General features: G+C 35.6%; 1 protein-coding gene and 1 long non-coding RNA gene across 7 annotated transcripts; one reads left to right on the plus strand and one right to left on the minus strand.

Annotated features, from left to right (window-relative positions):
• The first annotated feature begins 545 nt into the window (after positions 1-545).
• Positions 546-2,974, plus strand: LOC110774802 (uncharacterized). The gene is made up of 4 exons (XR_002529583.2): positions 546-828; positions 977-1,029; positions 2,258-2,368; positions 2,601-2,974. It is a non-coding gene; the product is annotated as an uncharacterized lncRNA (long non-coding RNA).
• Positions 2,975-8,356: 5,382 nt separating this feature from the next.
• On the minus strand, positions 8,357-16,326 carry LOC110774804 (uncharacterized). Of its 6 annotated transcripts, none has more exons than XM_056827870.1 (12): positions 16,064-16,326; positions 13,916-15,189; positions 13,721-13,793; positions 13,290-13,639; positions 13,083-13,184; positions 12,914-12,987; positions 11,920-12,584; positions 10,877-11,828; positions 9,935-9,983; positions 9,583-9,833; positions 9,366-9,455; positions 8,357-8,959 (listed from the first exon to the last, which is right to left on the minus strand). In XM_056827870.1, the coding sequence occupies exons 2-12, from the start codon at positions 14,996-14,998 to the stop codon at positions 8,725-8,727; spliced, it is 3,924 nt and encodes a 1,307-aa protein (XP_056683848.1). In that variant the 5' UTR covers positions 14,999-15,189; positions 16,064-16,326; the 3' UTR covers positions 8,357-8,724. The 6 variants fall into 6 exon arrangements, with proteins under 6 accessions (XP_056683848.1, XP_056683851.1, XP_056683852.1 ...); XM_056827873.1 differs by having other exon boundaries at positions 9,366-9,467; positions 11,989-12,584; positions 16,064-16,310; XM_056827874.1 differs by having other exon boundaries at positions 11,989-12,584; positions 16,064-16,309.
• Between the last annotated feature and the right edge of the window lie 8,609 nt (positions 16,327-24,935).

Here is a 24,935-nt window from a genome sequence, read left to right on the forward strand (position 1 = left end):
AAATGGAAAGAAGTATCAGTGGATATAGCAAGAAAGAAGGGAATATCTCATGTTACTTAATTAATTTATCAGAGAGGAGGTAAAAATGAAAGAGAGAGAAAAAGGGAGGTGAGGTTTATTTTTAATGGAGGAGAGAGAAAGAGATGTTTGCTAAATGAGAGATGGAGGAGATGGAAAAATCGAGGAGTGAGAAAATTGGGGGTGGCAGGTGGGGTTTTGCTTTATTGGGTTCAAAAATCAAAATGTTCAATATTCAACGTTTTTTTAAGCTTTCGCGAAACAGTTTGGGTAATTGGGGTTATTTCGTTGTTGTAACACTCGCGGATTGAGATTTGTTGGATCGGTTTCATACTTTCATTGTACGGTCGAGATTGTTTCTCATCTTTCTCATTTTAAGGATCTTATATATATATATATATATATATGACCAGTTCTGGTGAGAACCTCTCTTAAGATATAACCTCCATTATAATGAGAACCTTTTACCACCGTTGGATTTAGTTAAAACAAACGGATGAGATCTAATTTTAATGAAAAAAAAAATCCTGGATCCCTGGTCCCCCGTCATTTTTTCTCTCTCTTCCTCCCAAACAAACAAACTGTTGTTTCTCTCTCTTCGCGACATCCTTCCGTTCTTCAATTTTCTTCATACTTTCAGAAATTTGTCCCAAAATTAGGTCTATTTAAGCGACAATTGCACTCTATTTCTCGCGAAATCAAATTTTATAATGTTCTATTGTAAATTTCAGCTACAATTTTGGAGTCCGTCAAATTTCATCTGCGACGTTGAATTATCACAGTGATCTGCATCATCAAGCTCAGAATCAGGTATTAACGCAATTTCTTAAGCTTTGAAGCTATTCAACAATTTTTATGAGCGAATTTGTCTTTTTTTTTAGCTGATTTCGCTCAATTAGATTTTTAGGTTTTTAATTACTTCAATTCTCATTGCTAATATGATGTTTACATTAATTAGATGAGGCGAATGTTGCGTGTCGGAGCTCCGATTTCTTTCGCCACCGTAATCAAGTAAGTTACTTAAGTATTTTCTAAATTTTTTAACTCGCAACTTGCCTTGTGTTGGGAGATTTTATCAAATTGAGTAGTTGGATGACAAACTAGGGGTTTGAATTTGATTAGAGGATAGTCAATTAGAGTTTGAGCTTCAAATCCTAGAAATTTGCTTGCATTCAATTACCGTCACAAACAATAAAAAATAAAAAATCACATTGTTGTTAATTTGACCTCTTTTGGTTTCCTTTTCTCTTATTTTTAAAGTAGATTGAAATTTGGTAAAAGTAAATTAATTAGGCTTAGAAGTAAATTCATTTGTTAAACTTGAGTATGATCTGTTTTCTCTCTAAAATTAAACCAAATCTCTCTAAAGGTAAACTAAATCTTTTTAAAAGTAAACATTGTGCTAAGTGTGCAATCTGTTTAGGGGTTAGGGTTAGGGTTAGGGTGTTGTGATTGGCCTGTGAATCAATTAGCTAGATTAAAAATGTCTTAAAGTAAATAAAATTTAACTAAAGTAAACTTAATTTCTCTTAAAGTAAACTAAATCGATCTCCAGTTGATAAAGCCTGTACTTTAGGCTTGGATGTTTGCTGAAGCTTGATGTTTATTGCATTTTTTGTTAGCTTGAATATGGTTTATGATGCTAGATGTGGGTGTAGATGGTTTTGGAGGTCTGACTCGTTGAGGTTGCCGGTAATTTTCTCGTTTGTCGTAAAGGGAGGGGTAGGTTTGCAATTGGTTGCAAGTGCAATAGAGTACTCTGCTTCTTCTGTTGGTTGTTTTGGTTTGGTTTTAGTATGCCAGTTAGCGATTTAATAAGTAAGAGTAAAGTATTATTTTCACTTATTTTAGAAGTAGATCAAAACTTTGTAAAGGTAAATTAATTAGGCTCAAAAGTAAGTTAATTAGGCTCATGTATCGTTATCGCGTTGGGAGCCATTGCTGTTGTATTGGAGGCAGTTACATAGACTATTGTGTTGAAGAATAAGAAGAATGAGCAAGACAAACATGGTCACCATGCTAATGGAAGTATGGAACTAATGGATTTGCCAATAGTTATGCACAGCCTGCGCTGTAAATTTTTCTATACATTAATTGTCTCCTCTCTAGGTTTATAGTGAACTGGTTCCCAGATAGCTCATATGAAGTATTAATATAGCGGTATGACGTGTAGCATTGTATGATGATATGCAAAAGGATGTTGTTCCACATTGTATTCTGAATCATACTTCTGTTCCAGATTTGCTGCAACCTTGGAGGACCTGAAACTGTGGGTGATGAATGTAGTTCCTGTCACCGTACCTCACCAGGCACCCTACCAATTATATTTGAACGAGGTTTGCAGTTGGTTGTAAGTGCAATAGAGCACTCTGCTTCTTCTGTTGTTGGCTGTTTTGGTTTGGTTTTAGTATGCTAGAGATTCAATAAATAAGAGTAAAGTATTTTTTTTCACTTATTTTAGACATTAGTTGACTTAGGTTGATTGTCTCGCTGGTCAGTTTTGGTGGTTCTGTTCTGCGTGCATTGATGGTCACTGTGTAGGAAGGAAAATGTAATGTTACTTTGTCTGATGTTGCTTTCAGATTTAAATCCCGAGAATGATGATTTGGGTATGGATGATGACTGGTTTAAAGATGGTCAGGATTCCTCGGAGCATATTCTTTGCCAGGTCGTGTAGTTAAATGTCAAGTTCAGAGCCTTAGAAGCCATCTTAATTTTTATTTCTTTAATGAATTAAAGATAGGGCCTGTACCAGGTCCATGTATCTCAGGTTTAGATTGGTCTGCAGATGTTGCAAGTTGCTAGTCAGGTAAGGGTTTCTGTTACCTGGCTCCAAAGTAAAGCAAAAAGTGGAAAAGGTAAATAGAAATTATCCAAAAGTATACAATATGGCAGGTTCTGGTTGTTGGTGTATTTTGTTACTGAATGTGCTTAAGCTTAAACCTATTAGCTCAAATGGTATAGCACTATGCAGATGCATAGGGGGTGTAGGTTCGATTCCTAAATAGGTTATTTCTAAAGTAAACTAAAAAGAAAAACTCAAAAGTAAACAAAAGAAACTTAAAAGTAAATAAAAGAAACTCAAAAGTAAATCAAAAGTAAACCATAATAAATCGATTCAATGTCTTATGAAACTGAGTAATCCTGCACTTCTTTGAGTCTTGAAGGCAATAAATCGGGTCATATATAAGTGTGTTCTATAATATACTCGTATTGAATAAGAAACCCCCCTACGCATGTCTGTTGTGGAGAGAAATTGTTCTCTGATTATAAGATCAATTACAATCTAATTTTCATGTTAAGGACTCGGCGTATCAGATAACATAATACGGAGTACAACAGTTAGTTGGTGTTAAAAAATAATAGTTGAATATGATAAAATGTTCATGATTTTGCAACAAAAAATGTACTGTATATAATTCAACCTTAATACATTATGAATTCACTAAATATTCAAATAGACAGTGCTAGACTTCTAATGTTTTAAAACAGAAAACACAAGAATAGCAGGCAGCAGTGTTTTCTCTCATTTCCAAAGAAAATGTTGAACAAAGTCTTGCCAGGACAGGATAAGCATCAGCATTACCAAAACCCCAACAAGTCCCAATGACGAACCTCCAACCCTAAACATTGACGACGAGTCCCACCAAACATTTGACAGGCATATAGACTTCATGTGCAAGAGGAGAGGCACAGAGAAATCAGTTCTACAACTAATGCAGGCACTATATGAACCTATTTATTTAATTTACTTTTTGTAAATGTATCTCTGAATTACATGTACAAAAATTAAATTAAAAAGTAAAGGTTTTTAAATTTAAAGTTAATAAAACAATAGAAAAAGTAAATAATAAAAATTGAAAACTAATTAGCTAAATTCTGATGAACCTAAACTCCGATTATTGGAGTTGCGTCGTATATGTTAAAGTAAAAAATTTCAAACTAAAAGTAAATACCATAACACGAAAAGTAAACATGAACCTATGTGGGATTCGAACCCACATCTTTTGTGCATTTGCACAATTCTCTTCCAATTGAGCTAGTAGGCTATTATCTAAACATAGAGTCGGGGTAAGTAAATGAAAAGACTTTCAGTAACAAGCAGCGAGTTAAGCCAACAGTGGTGAAGGAAGAACGGTTCAATTTTGCTGCTGAATGCAGGTCTCTTTTGGCATTAATGGAGAAAATCAAATTAGGTGATGGTGGTTCCACACCTGTCAAATCTGAGAATGTCATTACCAATATTGGAGTAAACAGATTGGGGATTGGTCATGTTGGAGTTAGTCAGCCTGTTGTTTCTGGTGTGAGCTATGCAGCAAATTCTGGGAGAGAAACAGGCATGTATACTAACAACACAAGCCAGTTAGGGAACCAGTACAGTGGTAGGTATGCTGGTGGCGCTACTGCTTCTAGAAAACTTATGACCTGTAGTAGATGTGGCCGGTGTTAGTCATAATACAGCAAATTTCCCTAGTATCATTAATAGTCAAGGAACCTTTGGGAATGAATCCATGTTTCAACACAATCCATGTTGTATCACTAATTCACTGTGCATCCCCAAGCGAGGAGCAGTACCTCGCTGTCTACAGCTGATATTCTCTTGCAGCAACAAATATGAATACAAACAGGTCTATTCTCTTACTCAGTTTTCTTACTAAAAAACTAGTTACTCTCCTACTGTCTTCACGAGGCTAAGGATTCATACAAGCTCCTAAGTTGACATATTAACACACTTAAAGACATAAACACTCTCAATCTCACACACTGGATTACCCAATCCTACAACTACAGAATAACATCATGCCACACCACCAGAAATACTACAACACAAGCCAACTAAAAAACAAAAGTCAACAAGATCAACTTTGTCAAAAAAATCAGGATGATTAGCAAGAAGTTAAAAGTAGATGAATAACTCGTAAAAGTTAATAGGAATGATTCAAATGTAAAGATATTCAAATAGGACTACAAGAATAACTCGTAAAAGTTAATAGGACTACATAATTTAAATCGTCATTAAATTATGTGAATCAATCGCCTAATCAATTGGAATTAAAACCCTAATAATAGGTCATCATAAAAACCATGTTTTGACCTTAAAAATTGACACTTTATTAATTCATTAAATCTGAAAATAATAATTTCAATCATCAAAATCAATCTCTTTAATTTAAATACGACAATAATAAAATACGGTTTTCATAACCGTCCCAATCAATTTAAATAACCCAAATAATTAAATAATCATAATAATTAAAACAATTTAAAAACTGAAAATTAAAGTTTAAAAGTATACAATTGATTATCACCAATCAACAACACACACACACACACAACAATTGATGTGTTGTGTGTGTGGGGCGTCGAGCAACAACAACAACAGCACCACGCAACAGCACCGCACGCAAGCAGCGCGGGCATCACGCAACAACGCAGCGAGGGGCAAGGCGCTTGGCGCTGGGCGAGGTCGAGGGTGCGGGCACGCGGAGCGCTAGGCCACGAAAACAGCAGGCACGCGAGTGCTACGCTACGGCTGCGAGGCAAAGCGAGGGAGTGGGGTGCGCGCACGAGGCTGGGCACACGAGCACAATGCTCGTGCCTTGGGCTGCAAGAAAAGGGCGGACGAAAGGGGTGTGCCGCAAGGAGAGAGAAAGAGAGGAGAGAGAGAGATTGCTGAAAATTTTGTGAGGGTTTAATGAGGGGGTGTATTTATAGTTTTTCTCTCCCACATGGGATAGGTTTTGGTAGTTTGAGTTGGGCTTATTTCCGGACTTAACTAAAATTAATCATTGCAAGCCTTGTTGGGTTTGATCATGGAAATTTAACTGGGCTTTGATTAAATTAAATTCGTTTTAAAAACACAACCCAACAAATCCCGATTAAATAAATTCGTTGAATTTATTTAATAAAAATACGGTTTTCGTAATTAATTGATAATTAAATTAATTAAAAATAAAATGCATTTAATTCTCATTAAATGGAATTAAATTCATAAAAATACTTTATAAATATGACCAAAATACTTTATAAATATAATAAAATATATTTATAAATATAGAAAAATACGAGGTATTACAGAGGGATCCGGTAAGAACAAGTCCTTATGTAAGAACACTTCTTACGGTAAGAACACTTTTACACTCTCCTTGTTCTAAATTTGTTCAACCATGTTCTAAATTTATTCAACAATGTTCTAAATTTTCAAGCTCATGTTTTAAATTTATTCAACGATGTTCTAAATTTGTTCAACCATGTTCTAAATTTCCAAGCTCAAGTTCTAAATTTATTCAAGCATGTTCTAAATTTATTCAACGATGTTCTAAATTTGTTCAACCATGTTCCAAATTTATCCAACCATGTTCTAAATTTATCCAAACATGTTCTAAATTTTCAAGCTCGTGTTCTAAATTTTCAAGCTCATGTTCTAAGTCTATCCAAGCATGTTTTAAATTTATTCAACGATGTTCTAAATTTGTTCAACCATGTTCTAAATTTATTCAACGACATTATAAATTTTTTCAATCATGTTCTAAAATTATTCAACAATGTTCAAAATTTATTCAACCATGTTATAAATTTAGAACATGAGAACACAGTTAACACATATACATGTATATGTGTTCTAAATTTCAAAGCTCATGGTCTAAATTGATTCAAATGTGTTATAAAATTATTCAACCATGTTCTAAATTTATTCAACCATGTTCTACATTTATTCAAACATGTTCTAAATTTATTCAAGTATATTCTAAAATTATTCAAGCATGTCCTAACTTTATTCAACAGTGTTCTAAATTTAACATAGCATGTTCTAAATGTATTCAATCATGTTCTAAAATTTATTATAGCATGTTCTAAATTTATAGTATCTTCTATTTATGCTGCCACTCTTCTTTATTGCCAATTTCATGGGCTTGGCATTGAGCAGATATACTTGGCTAATAAAATTTCATGAAGAAGCGGATAATAACCGGCAATTTCCACCACCGCGGACCGCTGCTGGAACTGGATCTCTAGTTCGATTTCAGTGGATTTTTGGTTCGATTTCGCCGGATTTTTTGTTCGATTTCGCTGCCTCCCTCGCTTCCAATTCCGTCGTTGCCGCCACCGCTGCTGGATTGGAAATGCTAGCAAGAACACCGACGATTTTGTTCAAACTTTAGTTCGACTTTGTTCGAGTTTTGAAATGAGAAATCGATTTCGAAATCGATTGAAATCGATTTTAATTTTGTGAATTGAGAAATCGATTTCAATTCAAAACTCGATGCCCGTAGATTGAGAAGTCGAATTTTCCGGATAATCGCCTCAATTCGATTTTTCAATCGATTTCAATCAATCAATTTCTTACCAGATAATCGCGAAGTCGCCGGATTGCTGTGAGCGACGACCGACGATTTCGAATTGATGCGAGCGGCGAGTGGCGAGTTGCGAGCAGCGAGTTACGAGCGGACCGGCAAGCTACGAGCGGCGACCAGGGACCGGCGAGCTACGAGCGGCGACCAGGGACTGGCGAGCTACGAGCGAGGAGCGACGAGCGACAATCACCGGACGTTGTTGGTGGAGAGAGAGAAATCCGAAAATGAGAGAGAGAGTTAGAAATAATGAAAAAATACCGGGAAAAAACAATTAAATTGGGGGTTGTTCATAAAAATTACGAAAATGTCATGATCAGAAAGTGTTCTTACCGAGAGAAGTGTTCTTACGGAGAAAAGTGTTCTTACGTGAGCCAAATTCTATATATATATATATATATATATATATATATATATATATATATATATATATATATATATATATATATATGTGTGTGTGTGTGTGTGTCAATGTTATTAATGTAGTAATCCGGAACATCGTCCGGGCCCAAAAACTAGTGGAGTATTAAAATACGGAAAAATACTACTCCGTATAATTTCCCACGTGTAGCGCAAATACTACGATAAGAACAACACATAGATTTAGAAAGAGACAGCAAGTACAAAAGAACAGGATCCAAGTGAGTCGAACCCTAGTTTTTTTTTAGAAAAAAAAGACGTTATTTATTACACTACAAACCCACTTCCGAACATTATTTGTCCTTTTTATTTTTGTTCCCCCACTCTTTTATGATTAGAAAAGGGCATAGAATCCTCAACTCAAATCTTTTTTGTTTGTACTTTTCAATAAAATTAAGTGTAAGAAAAAAGAAGAAAGGGGTGGTCCAAGGAGAAGGTTGTAACTGATTTTCAAATATTGTCCCCGCCAAAAAATTAATAAGCTGAGAGTAGTTACTTTGTCCAAAAGCTATACAAGTGATTAAGTTGATATGTTTCTGTACCTGTTGTACCTGCAGTTTATCTGATTATGGAAGTACTGATGACATTAAATAATTTTACATTGTTTGAGTGGAGTCACCGTTGGAAGATCTAAACGGTCTAAGTTTATAACATCCGTACAAGATCAGATTACTTCTGAATTCTTCCTAATTTCTACAAATAAAAAAGATATACATAAGACATATATACTGCCAAAATTTGACGACCGGCCAACAAAAGGGGAGCAGATTCCTTGGTTCTAGGAACTGAACCATGGGTCCAAGCTTTTCTTGAGTTGATCTCCTAGCTTGTTTTATAAGTGCAAGAAGGACCATGCAAAGTGAACCATGTTTATGAGAAGGCATGCAGAATAAAAATTATGTACTGAGGGCGAATGAAGAGGCTAAAACTTGGATCAAAGTGAAAGACATTGTACCCCTTCTGGTAATTTCGGGGGTAAGGGAACTGCACTAACATATCTCTGAAGGAATGGTCTTACAGATGCCACACCAGTTAACGAAGATGCTGAATCACTTGCCCCTGGGTCTGGTACACGGCTATGGTATCTCGCAAAATGGTTAGTGACACAAAACTTCTCTAGCTCCTGGCACTCTACCAGGACATCTGCAACTGAAATACCCTTGCTCAATCTGTGACATCAAAAGAGACAAATCAGAATTCTGGATGTACAATTCCATAATACTGTAAAAGAGCACCAAGCCACAAAATTAATTTTCAATGCATGAACAGAAATTATAAATGAACTTCCAGGATGCCACCAGACAGAACAGAACAACTGGTCGTTTACATCCCTGACAATTAATTTTGCAGTTGCGTTAGAAAAAGTGAGAATGGAATGTTTTGAACAGGTAATCATTTCTCTTTTATACATCAATTTGAAGCGACCAACTTTTATGTGATGATCTTCTGAGGCATGCATTGAATGATTGAATTAAAACCAAAATCTAGTTAAGTTGTTAACAAAGCATGCCTGCTAAGTACTGATACACATAAAGAACTTGGTCCAGCACAACATGAAAATAAATCTTCTTTTACCTGTCTATATGGGTTTCCAACTCTTCGGTTCTCTTAAAAAGTTCCGTAGCTTTATCAGAAAGGCAATCAGCAATCCTGCCATTTTTGTTCCTGGCAGCAACACTTAAAAAGTTTGTGAAGTTGGAAATCACTATTGTTCAGATAAGACCTGAAACACTATGAACGGTAGGAAAAAGTAATTCAACAATTCTTAAGATCCATAAATACAGACACTTACATGTTACCGAATTCATGAGGAATGTTATAATCAGTCCTTGTTTTATTGGCCAAACTGCATGCATCAGCTAATGCTAACTTGGTAATAGAGTATGTCACAATCTCATATTCCACACTAGCATTTACAGAAAGGACAGTTGGTGACGGGGGTCGAAAAACCAGCTGCATGAGCTTTGTAGTCGAAATGAGTCTTCTCTTGGCACGTATAGATGGTCGCATTTCCCATTCATTTCTCTCACCTTCATCTATACACTGCAAAAAAGAGAGTGTATTTAGTGCTTTATTCGAATCAAAAAATGATGAGTCAAGATAAAGGATCGGTTTCTAAGAAGCACAGCTTTACAAGGACATACCTTCTCTATCAGCCGATTCGTAACCTCTGCCCACTCTTGCTCTGAAGTACTGCAAAAGAGAATAAATAGTTCAAATGAAATTATTGATCAAATAGAATTCTACTAAGATATTGTATGAAAGTAGAACTTCTTCTATTCTCAATGGGGAGTAGAAGGTTTTTCGATTGAGTGAGCAAGTTCAAAAAGTCTTTTTGGTTTAGACCACACAGAAAGATGACATTGCCCGAAATAGATAAGGTAATATTTCCATTTGTGAATCAGAAGAGATGTCCCTTTTGGTGCCAGAATTGATTTTCCTTGATACCTAACATTATGCGGAAAGGTTCTCTGAAAATCTAAGAATAACCCCAAAATCCTTAGTAAAAACTTTTACTAGATATTTTAGCTTTCTGCAGAAATAGATTCGTACAATAAGGGCTCCAAAAGATGTATTAAAAAAGAGCTTGCAGACACTTAATAGTCACATCAAAAACTGTTATATTGACCTCATATTTCAGTCTTAAGATAAGTAAAATGAGATGCATTACCATTATCCTAATATGGTCCAAACTGCAAAACATCACTTCCATATACTAGGCAGACACGATACTTCTGATTTAAAAAAAATTATCCGCCCAGGAGGCTAAAATAAATAGAGGCAGTGCATCATGATTGGTATACTTTGCTTAACCTGGTGATTTTCTAGGTACATATAACACAATTGCCTGGCTTAATGTCCGACAACTACAGATTCCCAACCTACCACCTAGGTCACTTATGGAAGTTATAAATTTCAGCTGTTAATGCCTGTCATAAGACAAATCTCCCCATGGAAAGTTGTATTCGCCCCCTTTTCAATTATCCAAACTAATCACTGTCATTTCAACAGAACAAAATGCTATCAAAAAGAAAACATGACTTATAAGGACGGCAGTACTAAATGCGTTAGATGAAGACAATCACCTGATATCTGGAAGCACCTGTAGAGTTTTCATCACCTCCTTGTGCCAGGGAAGGCAGTCATACATGGTAGTCTTACGCTTCTTTATTTTACTAAGATCCAGGCTTACGTTAGCATCTGCAGGAACCACAGATGATGGTAGTGGTTGTTCACATGTGACCATCTGATTAACCAGACCTGGCACAATACTACATTTTCTGCCAGCTGGAATTCCATTAACATGTGTGATAGTTCCATTTAATTGCAAACTCTCAGGTGCCTTAATGGAATAAAGGGTTGCAGAATCATACAGAGATAGAATCTGCCTATTTTTCATATATTCATTCTGCATATGTCTAACTCTATCAGATATGATATTGTTACCATTTGAGTAACCCTGGGCAAAGACAGGCACCTTATGAGGATATACATATTGCAAAGACGAAGGTTCTGAAGATATTTCCATCATGCTGCTTCTTGCCCCGGAAGACAAAGAAGGGGTGATAGTGTGGCGAGATGAACATGAATCAAATTGACTGCCAACAGTATTTTTGGCCTGTTCATGCATTTCATACAGTGGTTGTTGCCCTGGGAAATCAGTAATCCTGTACTTATTTAGGTTGTATAGAGAAGATGAATTGTAGTCCACCTTATTAAAATCAGCATCACAGATCTTTTCTTGCTGCTTGATGTTACCCATATTATGTAATAGTTCAGGTTGGCTATAGGTGGGAAGAGTACTTAAGGTTATCCCAGAGGAACTCTTCTGAACCAGCCCACTATTAGGGTAGCCCTGCTGGTTTATAGAACTTTCCGCATAAGCCGATGCATCAGTTAAGATACTGAGGTACTTCTCTGCAGATTCATGACCTTTAAGAACATCAGCAGTCTCAGTTATTGACGCCTTTTGCTCATGAGGACTATCTTTGACCATTGCTAAACTCCTGGAAGTTACACCAACCAACGATGACATATCTGGCACATCAGAGAGGCAAATGTGGTTACACAACTACCAGTAAATAGGGTAGGGGGAGAATATACATAACAGGAAACCTGCAAGCATTACCTATCATGTTCTTCTGACATGGCACATCCCTCCATACATTAAAAGGTTTCACACCCTGACGATACATACCTTGTATAACTGTCGACTGTGTGACTGGAGAGGCTCCTGAGGCAGTATACTCATGGCCAAAAGAACTGACATTCTTTAATGGGTAACCATCTTGGGTAGGGAGAAAATCAGACAAAGATATTTGTTGAGTCATCTCAGGAAAAGTCCTTTGAATTGGTACAGATGTTTCAGAAACTTTAGATATGTGTTTTCCATCAGGCCGGTTGCTCACATGCAGAGGACCAGAAAATAAACCTTCAAGGGAGTTACTCTCACTTTTTAAGTTTGAGGTTTCAATTGTAGTCTTTGCAAAAATGTTCTTGCCACTGCAACCTTGTGATAGAGAAGCTCTTTGCAACGGAGGAAAAGAATTCCCATAAGATGAGGGTGTCCACCATGTTTGACCTCTTTGTCCATTTCCCAAACTACCAAGACTAGAATCCCCTGGCATGGAGCTTTGAAAGGAAAATTTGTCTGGATTGGCTCCCCCCTGAGAAACTGAGATTTTTGGTATATCCAGTACCTGGGACTCTGCCTGACTGATATTGAAACCCACGTGCATTGTACTTCTATGATCCCTGGTTTGGCTTGCCTTGTTATGCCCGGATGTATTTTGACTGCACACATTTAGCCAATTATAATTTGCTCAATGGGGTAGCTGAAATAGACAAGTGTACACAAAGAAAACCGACACCACATTAATAAGGCTTTGCAAGTAAAAGAAAAGCGAGTAGTTAATGCATGAGCATTTCTGTTGGCAAACTACATTTAAAATGCTTTTGGAAGGGGGGGGGGGGGGGGGGGACTGCGAATATAGCGCAGAAAAAGAACTGCAATGCTCATATGTAACAGTTTTTAAAAGGATAATGAAAGCGAGGAAAAATTCAGCTTCAGTCAAACTTCAATAATGATCTGGTAATTTCAGTGGGGAGTGTCAATAACTGACCTCTCAAAAGAAGCAGACATGTCAGATGCTGGACTGCCTTTTGAAAATGCTTCAGCTGGCAACTTTGGCTTCCCCTGAAATGTTTTTCATGCCCATGAGGAACTATAACTCAGCCATAACATGCACTTAAGGGATGAGGGTCCTCATCAATTATCAAGCATTGGATTACCTTCATCAAAGAATCATTATGTGTAGGAAATGCATCGCTGGACTTTAAGTGGCTAAAACACTCTTGCTGACTGTTAGCTCCAGGGGAGGATACGCACAGGGCCTGCATATAGCATTTAAAGCTGGTAAATCCTACAAATCGTCAATAATTATGAACTTTTCCTCCACAAAAACAAGAAGTTCTACTCGACAAACAATGCAATCCAACCTGGTTTTGTGATTTGTGGCTGCTCCTTGCAGAAGATTCAGAGTCTTCCGCATTCAAGCATGCATGATCTGCTTGTGATACTTTAGAATTGTAGCTGTCACATGAATTTTCTGCTTGATAGCGGTTTTGATTTCCATATATTTCAGCTGCTCTTTTATAAAGTGCATCAACAGCCATGGGGTTACTACTTGACTGGTGGTCATGCCCCATGCTTTTGTAATCTTTCTGATCAGTATCATCGTACACATGCATGTAATTATGACTGTCAACTGCCTGCTGAACGAACTCATAATCATTTCTGATCATGCCTGACGTTGAAAGAGCAGAATTTCTGCTTCCCTGAGAAAGATCTGCATTCTTGCAGAAAGTCTTTGTTACATCAGCAGTCAGTGATTTTTTGCTCTAGAGAATTATATACAATGATGCATTACCTTCAAAAATTTTATCATTCGTACCAATCCAATTATATACTGGGTGTCCAGCTGGAACAGTTCCATTTATTAGCTGATGACATTCGGGCCACCGAGAAGGATGCTCAGGTTGTTATGTAATAAATATTTCAAGAAAATAATTGTTCAAAATCAATATGAACTAGGACCTTCAAAACAAGAGAATGCAGAACTTACCATGGTGCCAACAGATGATGAAGGAGCTCTCAGATTTGATGGTTGTTTTCCGATGGATGAGTCTGTGTTCTGAAAACTTAAACCACTCAACTCTTCCTGTATACCAGCGTCACTGCTAGAAGCCTCAGCAACAGCAGACTGCATAAGAGCACTCCAGCTTCCGCTTTGCATAGAAGAAAATGAATTCATACTTTCTCTATGACAAGTACTCACAAATTCTGCAGTATCTATGGCAGCAAGCTTGCTGAAAGAAGTGTCCCAGCCGCTGCCCTCTGTATCAAACAAGAACTTCTCTTCTAGAGGATCCAATATAGCAGTACCTCGAGAATCATTAGTTTGTTTGGTTTGTTCTTGCTCGAATCTAGAGCCACTTGGATGTCCACCTGTTCTGCTGTATCCTTTTGGATGGGTATCTATTTTCCCGTGCAGGAAATTTTGTGAAGACATTCCAGTATTTAACGTCTGAGCAGAAGCTTGACCTACTAAACCTCTTTCCTGGAACCCTTGCCTTAGCAAGAAAGACCTGTCCACAGAATGACCTTGACCCGGAGAAACAGAAGGATTATCACCCGAGAACGGATTAGCAAATTCTGGCACTGGTGAGACAGGCTTCTCATTTGAATTAACAGAGAGCATATAGACAGAGCTATGTGGTACTCCTTGCATCGATGAATACGGTCCCGAATTGCCTCGCCCACTAGCTAAAGGTGTTCCATAGAAAGATATATTAGGCTGTTGCAAAGAGGGATCCATCATTAGCCCTTCACCATGGGAATATGTGGAACCTCGGGTTATTCCTTGCATAGATGAAGAGGCATTGGGATGCATCCAGTTCAGATTACTGGACGAAACCATGTTTGATGCTTTAAAAGGTGTTCCACTGCCTAGGTTTGGGATTTGACCACCTGAAGCAGGTTTACCATATAGGGGCATATTATTTAAAGAGGTTGATGGCTTTCCATCACCTAACTGCCCAAATTGCTGTCGTTTCTGAAGTTCCTGTAACCGTGCAAGCATAAGCTGCTGCTGTAGAAGTTGCAAGTCACTGAGTCCAAAATGCTGCTGTGACCCAGGATATGACATGCTGATCGTTGTTTCCTTGAAAGTTTTAAATCCCCACCAAGTCAAAAGCTAATAAAGCATATCATTTCCAGCGTTAATATTTGCTTTTTGGCCAACTCCTCCATTCAATGATTTTCTGGTTCTCGTATCTTCCCCAAGAATAATGTAGCTAGTAGTCACCCTACGCTACATATATGGAGTCCAATCACTATCTGTATATATCAGAAATGCAGGAGACATAAGGTCAAATTTATCAGCAAAAGATTTAATCACATTGAGCAACAAAGAACAAGTAGGCTCCTGGTTAAGGGCGGCCGGGCGGCTCAACTTTACACAGCCTTACAGTCCTTACCCAGCCCCACCCCTCCCGAGAGTGACTTTTGGTCACCACACAATGATCACAGCTGAATCCCAATAAATAAAGGAGTGGAAAGCGAATCAGACACTTTAATATAGTTCATTACAAACAAATCATGGTTATTATTCAACTCCTTGTGGAAATATTCTAGAAACGTAAACAGAGCGACTTAGACATGTTAATACATTTCAAAGAACACAGCAAGTTATAAGGTATACAATGTTGACTATTATACCTGAGCGCAATACTAAATAAAGTAAACATATCACAAAACAACTCAGATCCCACTAATTCCATAAACCCGAAATTTACACAGCCAGCAACAAAGCTAAAGAGAACCTCAAACAGCAATTCCGCTACTGAAGTAGCAAGATATGGTCTCAATATCACTAAAAACACCCTTGCATGCTTCGCAAAACATCAAATGCCAGATAAAGATGATGAAATTACCTAATATAAGCTAGTTTTCGCACAATCAATCAAGTAATTAGCACCTAGAATTGAAAATGATAGCATTTAAGCAAGATTAAACTCAAAAAACCCTCAAAATATAAGGAAGCTTCAGGAATTACATCTGATGCAAAGCTCAACAACACGAAATAAGGTAAAATGTTGCTAAATTAACAAACTGCAGCTAAAATTGAAGAGAGGAGTAGGGTGAGAGTTAGGGTTGTTGGAAGAGAGAGAAACATACGAAATTCAGAAAGCTAGAGTTTGTTCATGATTACCTTTGGATTTGATTGCAGAAAAATTGGGGTTTCAGAAATGAAGGAAGTGAGCGAGTGAAGAGAGAGGTGGAAGACCGAGTTGACTCGAGGAGAGTCAGCAGGAAATATTGCAGGGCTTGTTTTGTCACTGTAGTAAGGCAGGCAGTGGGTGCAAAGAAAAACCTTTAGAAAAAAAACCAAGAGGAAGTAAGTTTCAGGCATTAAAAAGGGTAAAGAGAAACGGAGAGAAAGAGTGGCAACCCAAAACTTTGTTTTTCTTTTTTCTTATGTTACTCAATGATCGTCACTGCTTGGGGAGTTGGGGGCTTGGGGCACCAGCGATCTACTTTGGGTTGGTTTGTGGTCTTAGGCTAGAAAATTTGTCAAATACTTTCTCTGTTTAGAAATACTCGCAACTTTTGGTATTTTTACACTATTCACATATTGTATTTTGACTATTATTGGTAATTTATATGTCAAATGAAACATAGTCATGTGAGATTTTGTTAGATTTGTCCCAATACGTATTTCAAAATATCAACTTTTATATTTTTTGCTTGAAGAGAATTTAAGATATTGCCGATATAAATTGTGCATTGGCATGCGTAAAAGTGGCAAACTTTGCGAGTATTTATGAACGGAGGAAGTATAAGAGCATCCACAATGGTAAGCTAATTTCTAAATTAGCTTGTCATGCCACATAATATTTCAAGCTATTTCCCTTTCTAGCTAGTTAGTACCCTAGTGGTTAGCTACTAAGCTTGATAATTAATGTAGTCATATTTGTCAATCAATATTTTAATTTAATTTAATTTAATATTATTTCATTGGCCAAGTTTTTTAAGCTAATTTATTATTTCAATTCCAATGGTCAAGCTAGTAGCTTGGAATTTCTAAAAATTGCAAGCAAGTCCCTAGCTACTACCATTGGAGATGCTCTAAAGTATTATCCAATAAACTTTCCACTTTACGGGTTATGAAAATTTGTCAATACAAAGTTTATAAACTTTTATAAAAGACAGCATGACAGTAAAGACCGCTTTGATGTCACCTAAGATGTCACGCAGATTACTGACGTCGGCAATATGTACACTCATTTTCTTTTCATTTTCCCAAACCCTAATTCATTTCCCCCTCTCTCTCCTAAACACCGCTCTCTCTCCTCTCCATAAGCTTAACGACGGCACCTATGCATAAGCTTGACAGCGGCGCATAGCCTTTATGACGGCGCATAAGCTCGACGACGGCGAGGGGATATGTAACGCCCGACCTCTAATTCAAGTATTAAAGCATACTTAGCAGTGGAATTAACCTAATTCGGTCGGGACATTACCTACCGTAACTCCCTCTTGGGAATTACAAGGCAACCATCAATCATAAGCTATTAAACTCCAAAATTAACATAATAATCCTTTTTAATTCCTTAATAAAAGTGCGTAACTTAATCAAGAATCTTTACTTAAACTTGTTACAACTTAACATTAACTTAGGTGAACATTGTAATAGTGAAATCCTCGCCACTACTCGTTTCCGTGGTCCCCAGCAGTACCTAAAACAGAAAACAAAACGGTGAGCCGAAGACTCAGTAACGAGTTACCCTAGCATCGTAACATCATTTCAATTCATTTTATTTAATAACACAGGGAGAATAGAATATAGTAAAGCATTTAATAAATCATCATTTCAAAAGCATCATTTCGAAACATCATTTCTGTAATATCAATTCAGGAATATTATTTCAAGAATATCATTTCAGGAACATTATTTCAGGAATATCATTTCTTTAACATTTTTCCTTTTCACAGTATTATTCTGGTCGTCAGGATTTTACAGGAAAACATGGTAGGACGTCTCCTACGAACAGGGGAAGCCAGTGCTTCATAACAGGGGGAGTCAGTGCTCCATAACAGGGGAAGCCAGTGCTTCTTATCAGAGGGAACCTTAGTTCCATATCAGGGGAAGCCAGTGCTTCTTATCAGGGGGAACCTTGGTTCCATATCAGGGGAAGCCAGTGCTTCTTATCAGGGGGAAACTTTGGTTCCATATCAGGGGAAGCCAGCGCTTCTTATCAGGGGGAAACCTTGGTTCCATATCAGGGGAAGCCAGTGCTTCTTATCAGGGGGAGCCTGGGCTCCATATTAGGGGAACTTGACCAGTTCTTACACTTTCATTTATCATGTTTACATTTCTTTTAATAGAACATTAATCATGAAAATCTCAATCATTCAGGGTGGTTCAATAAACCATTAAATCTCGTTATTTCATAAAATCATTTCTTTCATGAATAATAATTCATTAAATCATTACTTTGCATAAAGCTGCATTATCGTAAAACAATTCAATCAAATCATACTTGTAATCCCGCAAATCATAAAACATCAATCATTCATAACATCATTCATAAATACATTTCGAAGGGATTGCGGGCACTAGCAATAACCGTTACCTCAATTCCACGATTTGCTAAGCCTTTTTCGTTGGTTCGTTCTTCCTGAGCTCCGAGTCCGAATTCTTTCAAAATATTACATTATTGAATTAGTATTAAAATGATAAATGCTTTAATTAAAACCAATATTTCAAAAATAACAATTTTATAGATAGTGAATTTTGAAATGATGAATTTAATAAAAATATAAATGTTTATAAATTCTTGAAAATATTATTAAACGAAATTTCAATCAAAATATATAGATATACATTTCATAAATCGATTTACATGAAATATTATTTAATTTCAGGAATTAACGAAATAATATTTAAATCGAATTTTCAGTTAAAGTATATATATATAAATTTGTTTATCAATTAAAACTTTTATTATTAACAAATAGAGTAGGTAATTATTTTAGGGGCTTGAATTGAAATGTAAACTCACTTTGAGATATTTGGGCCAGCAATTTTGGGCTTGGTATGGGAAATAAAAGAAACAGTTCCAATCTGGAACTTGTTTCCTGGGAATTTCGAACAAGAACAGAGGAGGGCAGGGCACGAGGGAGGAGGGAAACGGACGAAGAGGAAGAGGGGGAGGGGAACGGAGGTGGAGGCTGACGCCTGGGAGGCACGGTGGCGCAATAAAGCGACGGTAATGGTGGTGGTTGTGCGACGGTGGAGCAGCGAGAGGGATAGACGAGGGAGGTAGGGGACTGGCGCGGAGGAGAGGGACGACAAAGGGGGTGGGTGCGTGGTGGTTCTGGGCGGTCGTGGTGGTGTTGGGAGGTTAGGGAGGTGTTGGTTGGTCACGGTGGTGGTGGTTTCCGGCGAGGCAGACGGTGGTGGTGAGTGATTTGAATTTGGAAATTGAAGTTGAAGTTGAAATTGAAATTGAAATTGAAATTGATATCTGAGTTGTGTTTCTTTTGGGATGATTGAGCAGCTATTTATAGTTGTTATGGGGCTCCATGGATGCAACACCTCAGCTTGACACCATTGACAAGTGGAAGAGATTGAAGGAAAGAAATTGATGATTGAGATGAGCTATTCTAGTTCTAGATTTCCACATATACAAGTAGGTTTGATGAGTAAGGCTTGAGTTGTATTGGGGTGATGACAAGTAGATTGAGTTGCCTTGAGGTGGTGACAAGTAGAAAGTGGAGTTTTGACTCCCATGAAAAATGGCGTAGGAAGAAGGAGAGGGAAGAAAACTGACTTTTGTGTTGCAAGGGCATTTTAGTAATTTTGGAAAATTTCAGAATTTAATTACTAAAATAATAATTTTGACTAAATTAATTTCCGAAATTAATAATTATAAAGTGCAAGTAATTGAATTTAGTTTCCTAATAAGTCGTTAACGAAAACGTTATTTTAAAATCTTTTATAAGTTAGGAAGTATTTAAAACGTAATTATTCTCGAAAATACGAGATTAAATTTTATAATCTGAAAAATAAATCGTGAAATAAAACTTTTGTTAAAATAGAAACCAATTTTTGAAAAAAATATCGTTAACGAAAAATAAGTTTAGTTTTCGAATAAAGATAAGAACGTTTTGAAATTATTTAAGATCCGAAAATATTAAGATTAAGCTCGTAAATATGAAGTTAAATAAAAAAAATCTAAAAATAGTAATTCGTGTAACAATATTAAAAATTCAAGCGAAATAAAACTTCGTTAATTAAAATAAAGTTCGAAATTAGGATTTAAAAATGTTTTAAGCTAAATAAAAATAATTAAGCTTAATTAATCAAGTTTTAAATATTAGGGGTATTACAAGATAGAAGCGAGAGTCGAGTTTGATGGTGGAACAAGCTTGACGGCGGAGGTTCTGGAGAATCGAGGTTGACGGCGAGGGAACAGAGGCGATGGCGGAATAGTCGGAATGAGATATTTTTTATCTTTCAACTTTTTAATTAATTTTGTTGAGTTTCTATTTAGGTTTTTGTTTGATTTTTTCGATTTTTCTAGTAGGTGGTGACTGTGATGAAGGTGGCATAGGTGATTCGGCTTGTCGCCACAACCGTCGGACATGGGAGGAGAGCGGAATGGAACGGAGGACTAAATGACGGTGGCGGCTGAGGAGGAGAAACAACGAGCGACGAAGAAGATCGAGAGAGAATCGCGGGGGGAGAGGCGGCGATTAGCCACCTCGCAATATTTGACTTATACAATTTCCATATTTCTGTTTCTTTCTTTTTTTTTTTTCTTTTTTTTTTATTTTCTTTTTTCTTTTTCTTTTTTATTTTATTTTTTATTTTATTTTTAAAATTCTTTTAAATTTTTTAAATTTTACATGCTATTTTGAAATGTACTTATTTTACTTATTCATTTATTTTAAACTTTACTTATTTTTTATTATCTCTTTATTTTTTATTATCTCTTACAATATTTCTTCTATAATATATATATATATATATATATATATATATATATATATATATATATATATATATATATATATATATATATATATATATATATATATATATATATATATACATTTTTCTCTTATCTTACTTTCATTAATTCCACTTTCTCTTCCTTGTTTTTTCTTTTTTACTTCCTGCTCCTTTCTGGTTTGATTGGTGACAATGACGATCTCCTACGACAATTCATGTTAGCCGACCCCAAATTATTTTGGGACTAAGGCTTTGTTGTTGTTGTTGTTGTTGTTGTTGTTGTTGTTGTTGTTGTTGTTGATATATATTTTTTTGTTTTCCCCATAGCTACCTCTAAAAGAGTTGTGAAACCCCCAAGAATTTGTTACAGCCAAGGTGATTTGTCACAAATTGAGAAGGTTGTATCACACACTATTACCACAAAGAATTACAAAACTTTGTATATATATCACAGTTTGATATTCAAGCTTCCGTAACACAAATATGCTCTCAAAGTTATATCTTACCAATACCATACATAGTAGCTTGGTACGTATGCAATACAAGTATACAATGTTTGAAATGGTGAAATGGCTGGTATACCTGAGTACACTAATCTATTTCAGAAGTGCTTTCTCTTGCGACTACGAACATAAAATTTTAACAAATTATACCTATAAAAATTTTACAATTTTTTTTTTCTGATACCTTGGGGGACGGCGTGCGTTAACGCGCCGCCAACAACTAGTGAGAACAAAGGAGTTGTGACTCTTCACAATTGTAACCGTTAAACACCAAATCTAATATATATATGGGAGTTTTTGAAGAGCATCTAGATCGTCCACGTGGGATTTCCACGGCATCATATATAATTAACTAATATTAAAAATAAATGAATAATATTAGAGTCTTGCCATCATTAAATTGTAGATAATACGATAAAGATAGATTCCAATAAAAATTTATCCTACTTCTCTCATACCTGTTTTTTTTATATTTTATTTTTATTTTTATTTTTATATATACATATATAAGATTGGTGTTTTTCGGGAGCAGCAAGGCATGGTTCAGCGGCTAGAAACAAATTTAATCAAGGCCCGACCTCCATCGTGATGATTATTTTTGGTGGATAATACGGTATATTACGTACGCAGTGTCCTGCTTACATGCTTTAAATTGATAGTCATATGGTAATCAGTTTATTCATACTTACGTAGTATAAAGCACACAACTTTAATTCAAGGAGCATGATTACTGCAACAAATTATAGTAGGATGCTACTGTGCAATTGAGTAATTTTAAAAAGGATATTACTTGGATCAGTAGATGTTATTAGATAGCTTTGCCTTTGTGGTCTTCTTTATTTTCTCCATTTATTTGTTTGTTGCCTTCGTCTCCGCTTTCTTTAGTTGTTAATGTTATCATAATGTTATCACAACGATTTCCTACAACCGTATATAGAGTACTAAATATTGTATTAGTAATTAAGTAAATAAAGTTATACTTAAACTAAATTCCAAATAATACATGTTTCCGGATAACTCTACGTCAAGTATACATTATTTTGAACCCGCGTAACATACACATAATATAAAATTAATTTATTTTTTTAGTTAATTATCAAGTATGTAATAGAGTTTTATTACATTAAACCTTTGATAGTAAAAGATAATAAGAGGAAAAAAAATACAATTCCTTTAAAAATTAAAAAAAAAATCTTATCTTAAAGTTTTTATTTTAAAAAGGAAAAAAAGTGCTCCAGACAAACCCGTGCATCGCACGGGCTTCAATACCAGTAAAGAATAAGGAGGAGTAATTAGCATACGTTATGCGGGAAAAGAGACACTCCGTATAATATAACGAAATCAAACTCTTCATTTTCTCTTAATCTCACGCACAAAATGGCTAACAATGATGATTCATATCATCATGACTATCTTACTACTTCCGTCCCATATTACTTGTTACACTTTCCTTTTTCATCCGTCCTAAATTAGTTGTTACACTTCTAAATTAGGAATGACCCCACAATTATTATATTGCCTCTCTCTTCTCACTAATGCTTTTTTGTCCCCACACCCTCTCTCATCTATTACTATATAATAAAAGAGACACCAGGAATGACACGTCTTATTTCCTGGTGCGATTTTTTCCCGCCAAAATATTTTTTTATTTTTTTACTTTAAAATAAATAAATTACATTACGTTTTTTAGGAAACTAAGATAAAAATATATTTTAATTACCATAGATGTGTACTGCGTAATATTTTATTGGAGGAAAGCTAAATCAATATTATTTTTTCATTTATGATATAATTTTATTTATGTATTATTATAACTTTTTAATCTGATAAGAAATATAAAAAATATTGATAAATGAACTTCTAACGTTAGTCTACTATTAATAATCTCTGTTATATAAAGGAACAGATGAGGTTAAAATGGTAAACACACTTTTGGTGTCCCCTAAGAAATAGTCCATTATACCCTTCCCTTCATAATTAAAAAAAAAAAGAACAGGAATGATCCAACAAACGTAGCTACTGCAATTAATTTTATAAAAACGGAGGAGTTAAGTTGCGGTTTAAAAGTTGGGAGCTTATATTCCTTCCCATTGCCCCCCTTTATTCAATCCCCCCAGCAATTTTAATTTTTTAAATTTTAAAAACAATAATCCTGAAGCTAGAATTATTATCAGGTGCAACACAATTTCTGATAATAATCATAAGCTTTTTGATCAAATGGCTGAGGATTGTTCCGTTGATGTTGATGATGTTGGTTTCGAAGAAGGATTGCCATGGTTACCTGCTCATATTTTTCATGACGCTTGCGGTGGCCAAAATTAATTTGATGTTGTCAATGTTTATGACATTCGTTATGCAAATTCAAAATCTCACTCTCCTCTTCTTTGTTGTATTGGGAGAGTTTGGTTTCGAAATATTAGATAATTTACGGTTTTCGATGTTGAACTGTAAATTTCATCGTAAATTATTATAATCGATATTAAAATATAAAACCCTCCAAAAATAATTTCATGGCTATTTTTTTCAGACATCGAGAAAATTTTTAATGGTTAAAGAGTACTAAAAATGTTAAATATCGACCCGTCACTTACTATTTTTTCTGAATTTTGAGCTTTCTATTACTATTTCTGTTCCTAAATGATCTTTATGTTTACTATTTACACGGTATTAACAATGGAAAAATGATTGACTATAAATTGTCCAACAATGTAAGTGGATGAAAATTAAAGTATTGTGAGTGCGTAATTTAATAGGTCAAATGAGGGTATAAATGAAAAATTTATATGCTAAAAATGGAATAAAATAGAGTGTAAAGAAATTTCAGGAACATACCAAAACGGGAAGCATAAAAAACTTTTAGGACGGAGGTGGTATTTTTTACTCTTTCTAAATAAATTGTTCAAAATATATCACGAGTACTCTATATTATTATTGTTATTGTTATTGCTTCTGTTATTGTTATTGTTATTATCTCTATTATATAAGGGAACGCTTGAGGCGATATGAATATTGATTGTTTATTATATCTTTACTAAAATTAGAAAATAAAAATAAACACAAAAACATTTTATGATACAGTATAAAAAGTACTATCTCCGTCCCAAATTAGTTGGTACACTTTCCTTTTTCGTCCGTCCCAGATTAGTTGTTACACTTCTAAATTAGAAATGACCTCACAATTATTATATTGTCTCTCTCTTCCCACTAGCTTTTTTTTTGTCCCCACATCCTCTCTCATTCAATTAAAAAAATACCCCACTAACTTCTATCACATCTACTTTTTCAATAAAATAACAATTGATAACCAAACAACCACTTATCACCTAAAACTTTGTGCAAAGGCAAGTGTAACAACTAATCTAGGACGGAGGGAGTAATTAATTTAAATGGTTGTTGTTGATATTGGTGCAGCTGCTGGAGGTAGAGTGAATACTGTTGTTGCTGAGCTTGCTGGTACTGATATGGTTGTTGATGTTGTTGTTGAAGATAGACTTCCTCCTATTTCTGCGGTTGTGTTTGCTATTGCTGTTGTTGAGTGTGTACCTGCTGTTATTTAGTTC

Source organism: Spinacia oleracea, chromosome 5 (genome assembly GCF_020520425.1).
Source record: "Spinacia oleracea cultivar Varoflay chromosome 5, BTI_SOV_V1, whole genome shotgun sequence".
Classification (NCBI taxonomy): Eukaryota; Viridiplantae; Streptophyta; class Magnoliopsida; order Caryophyllales; family Amaranthaceae; genus Spinacia; species Spinacia oleracea.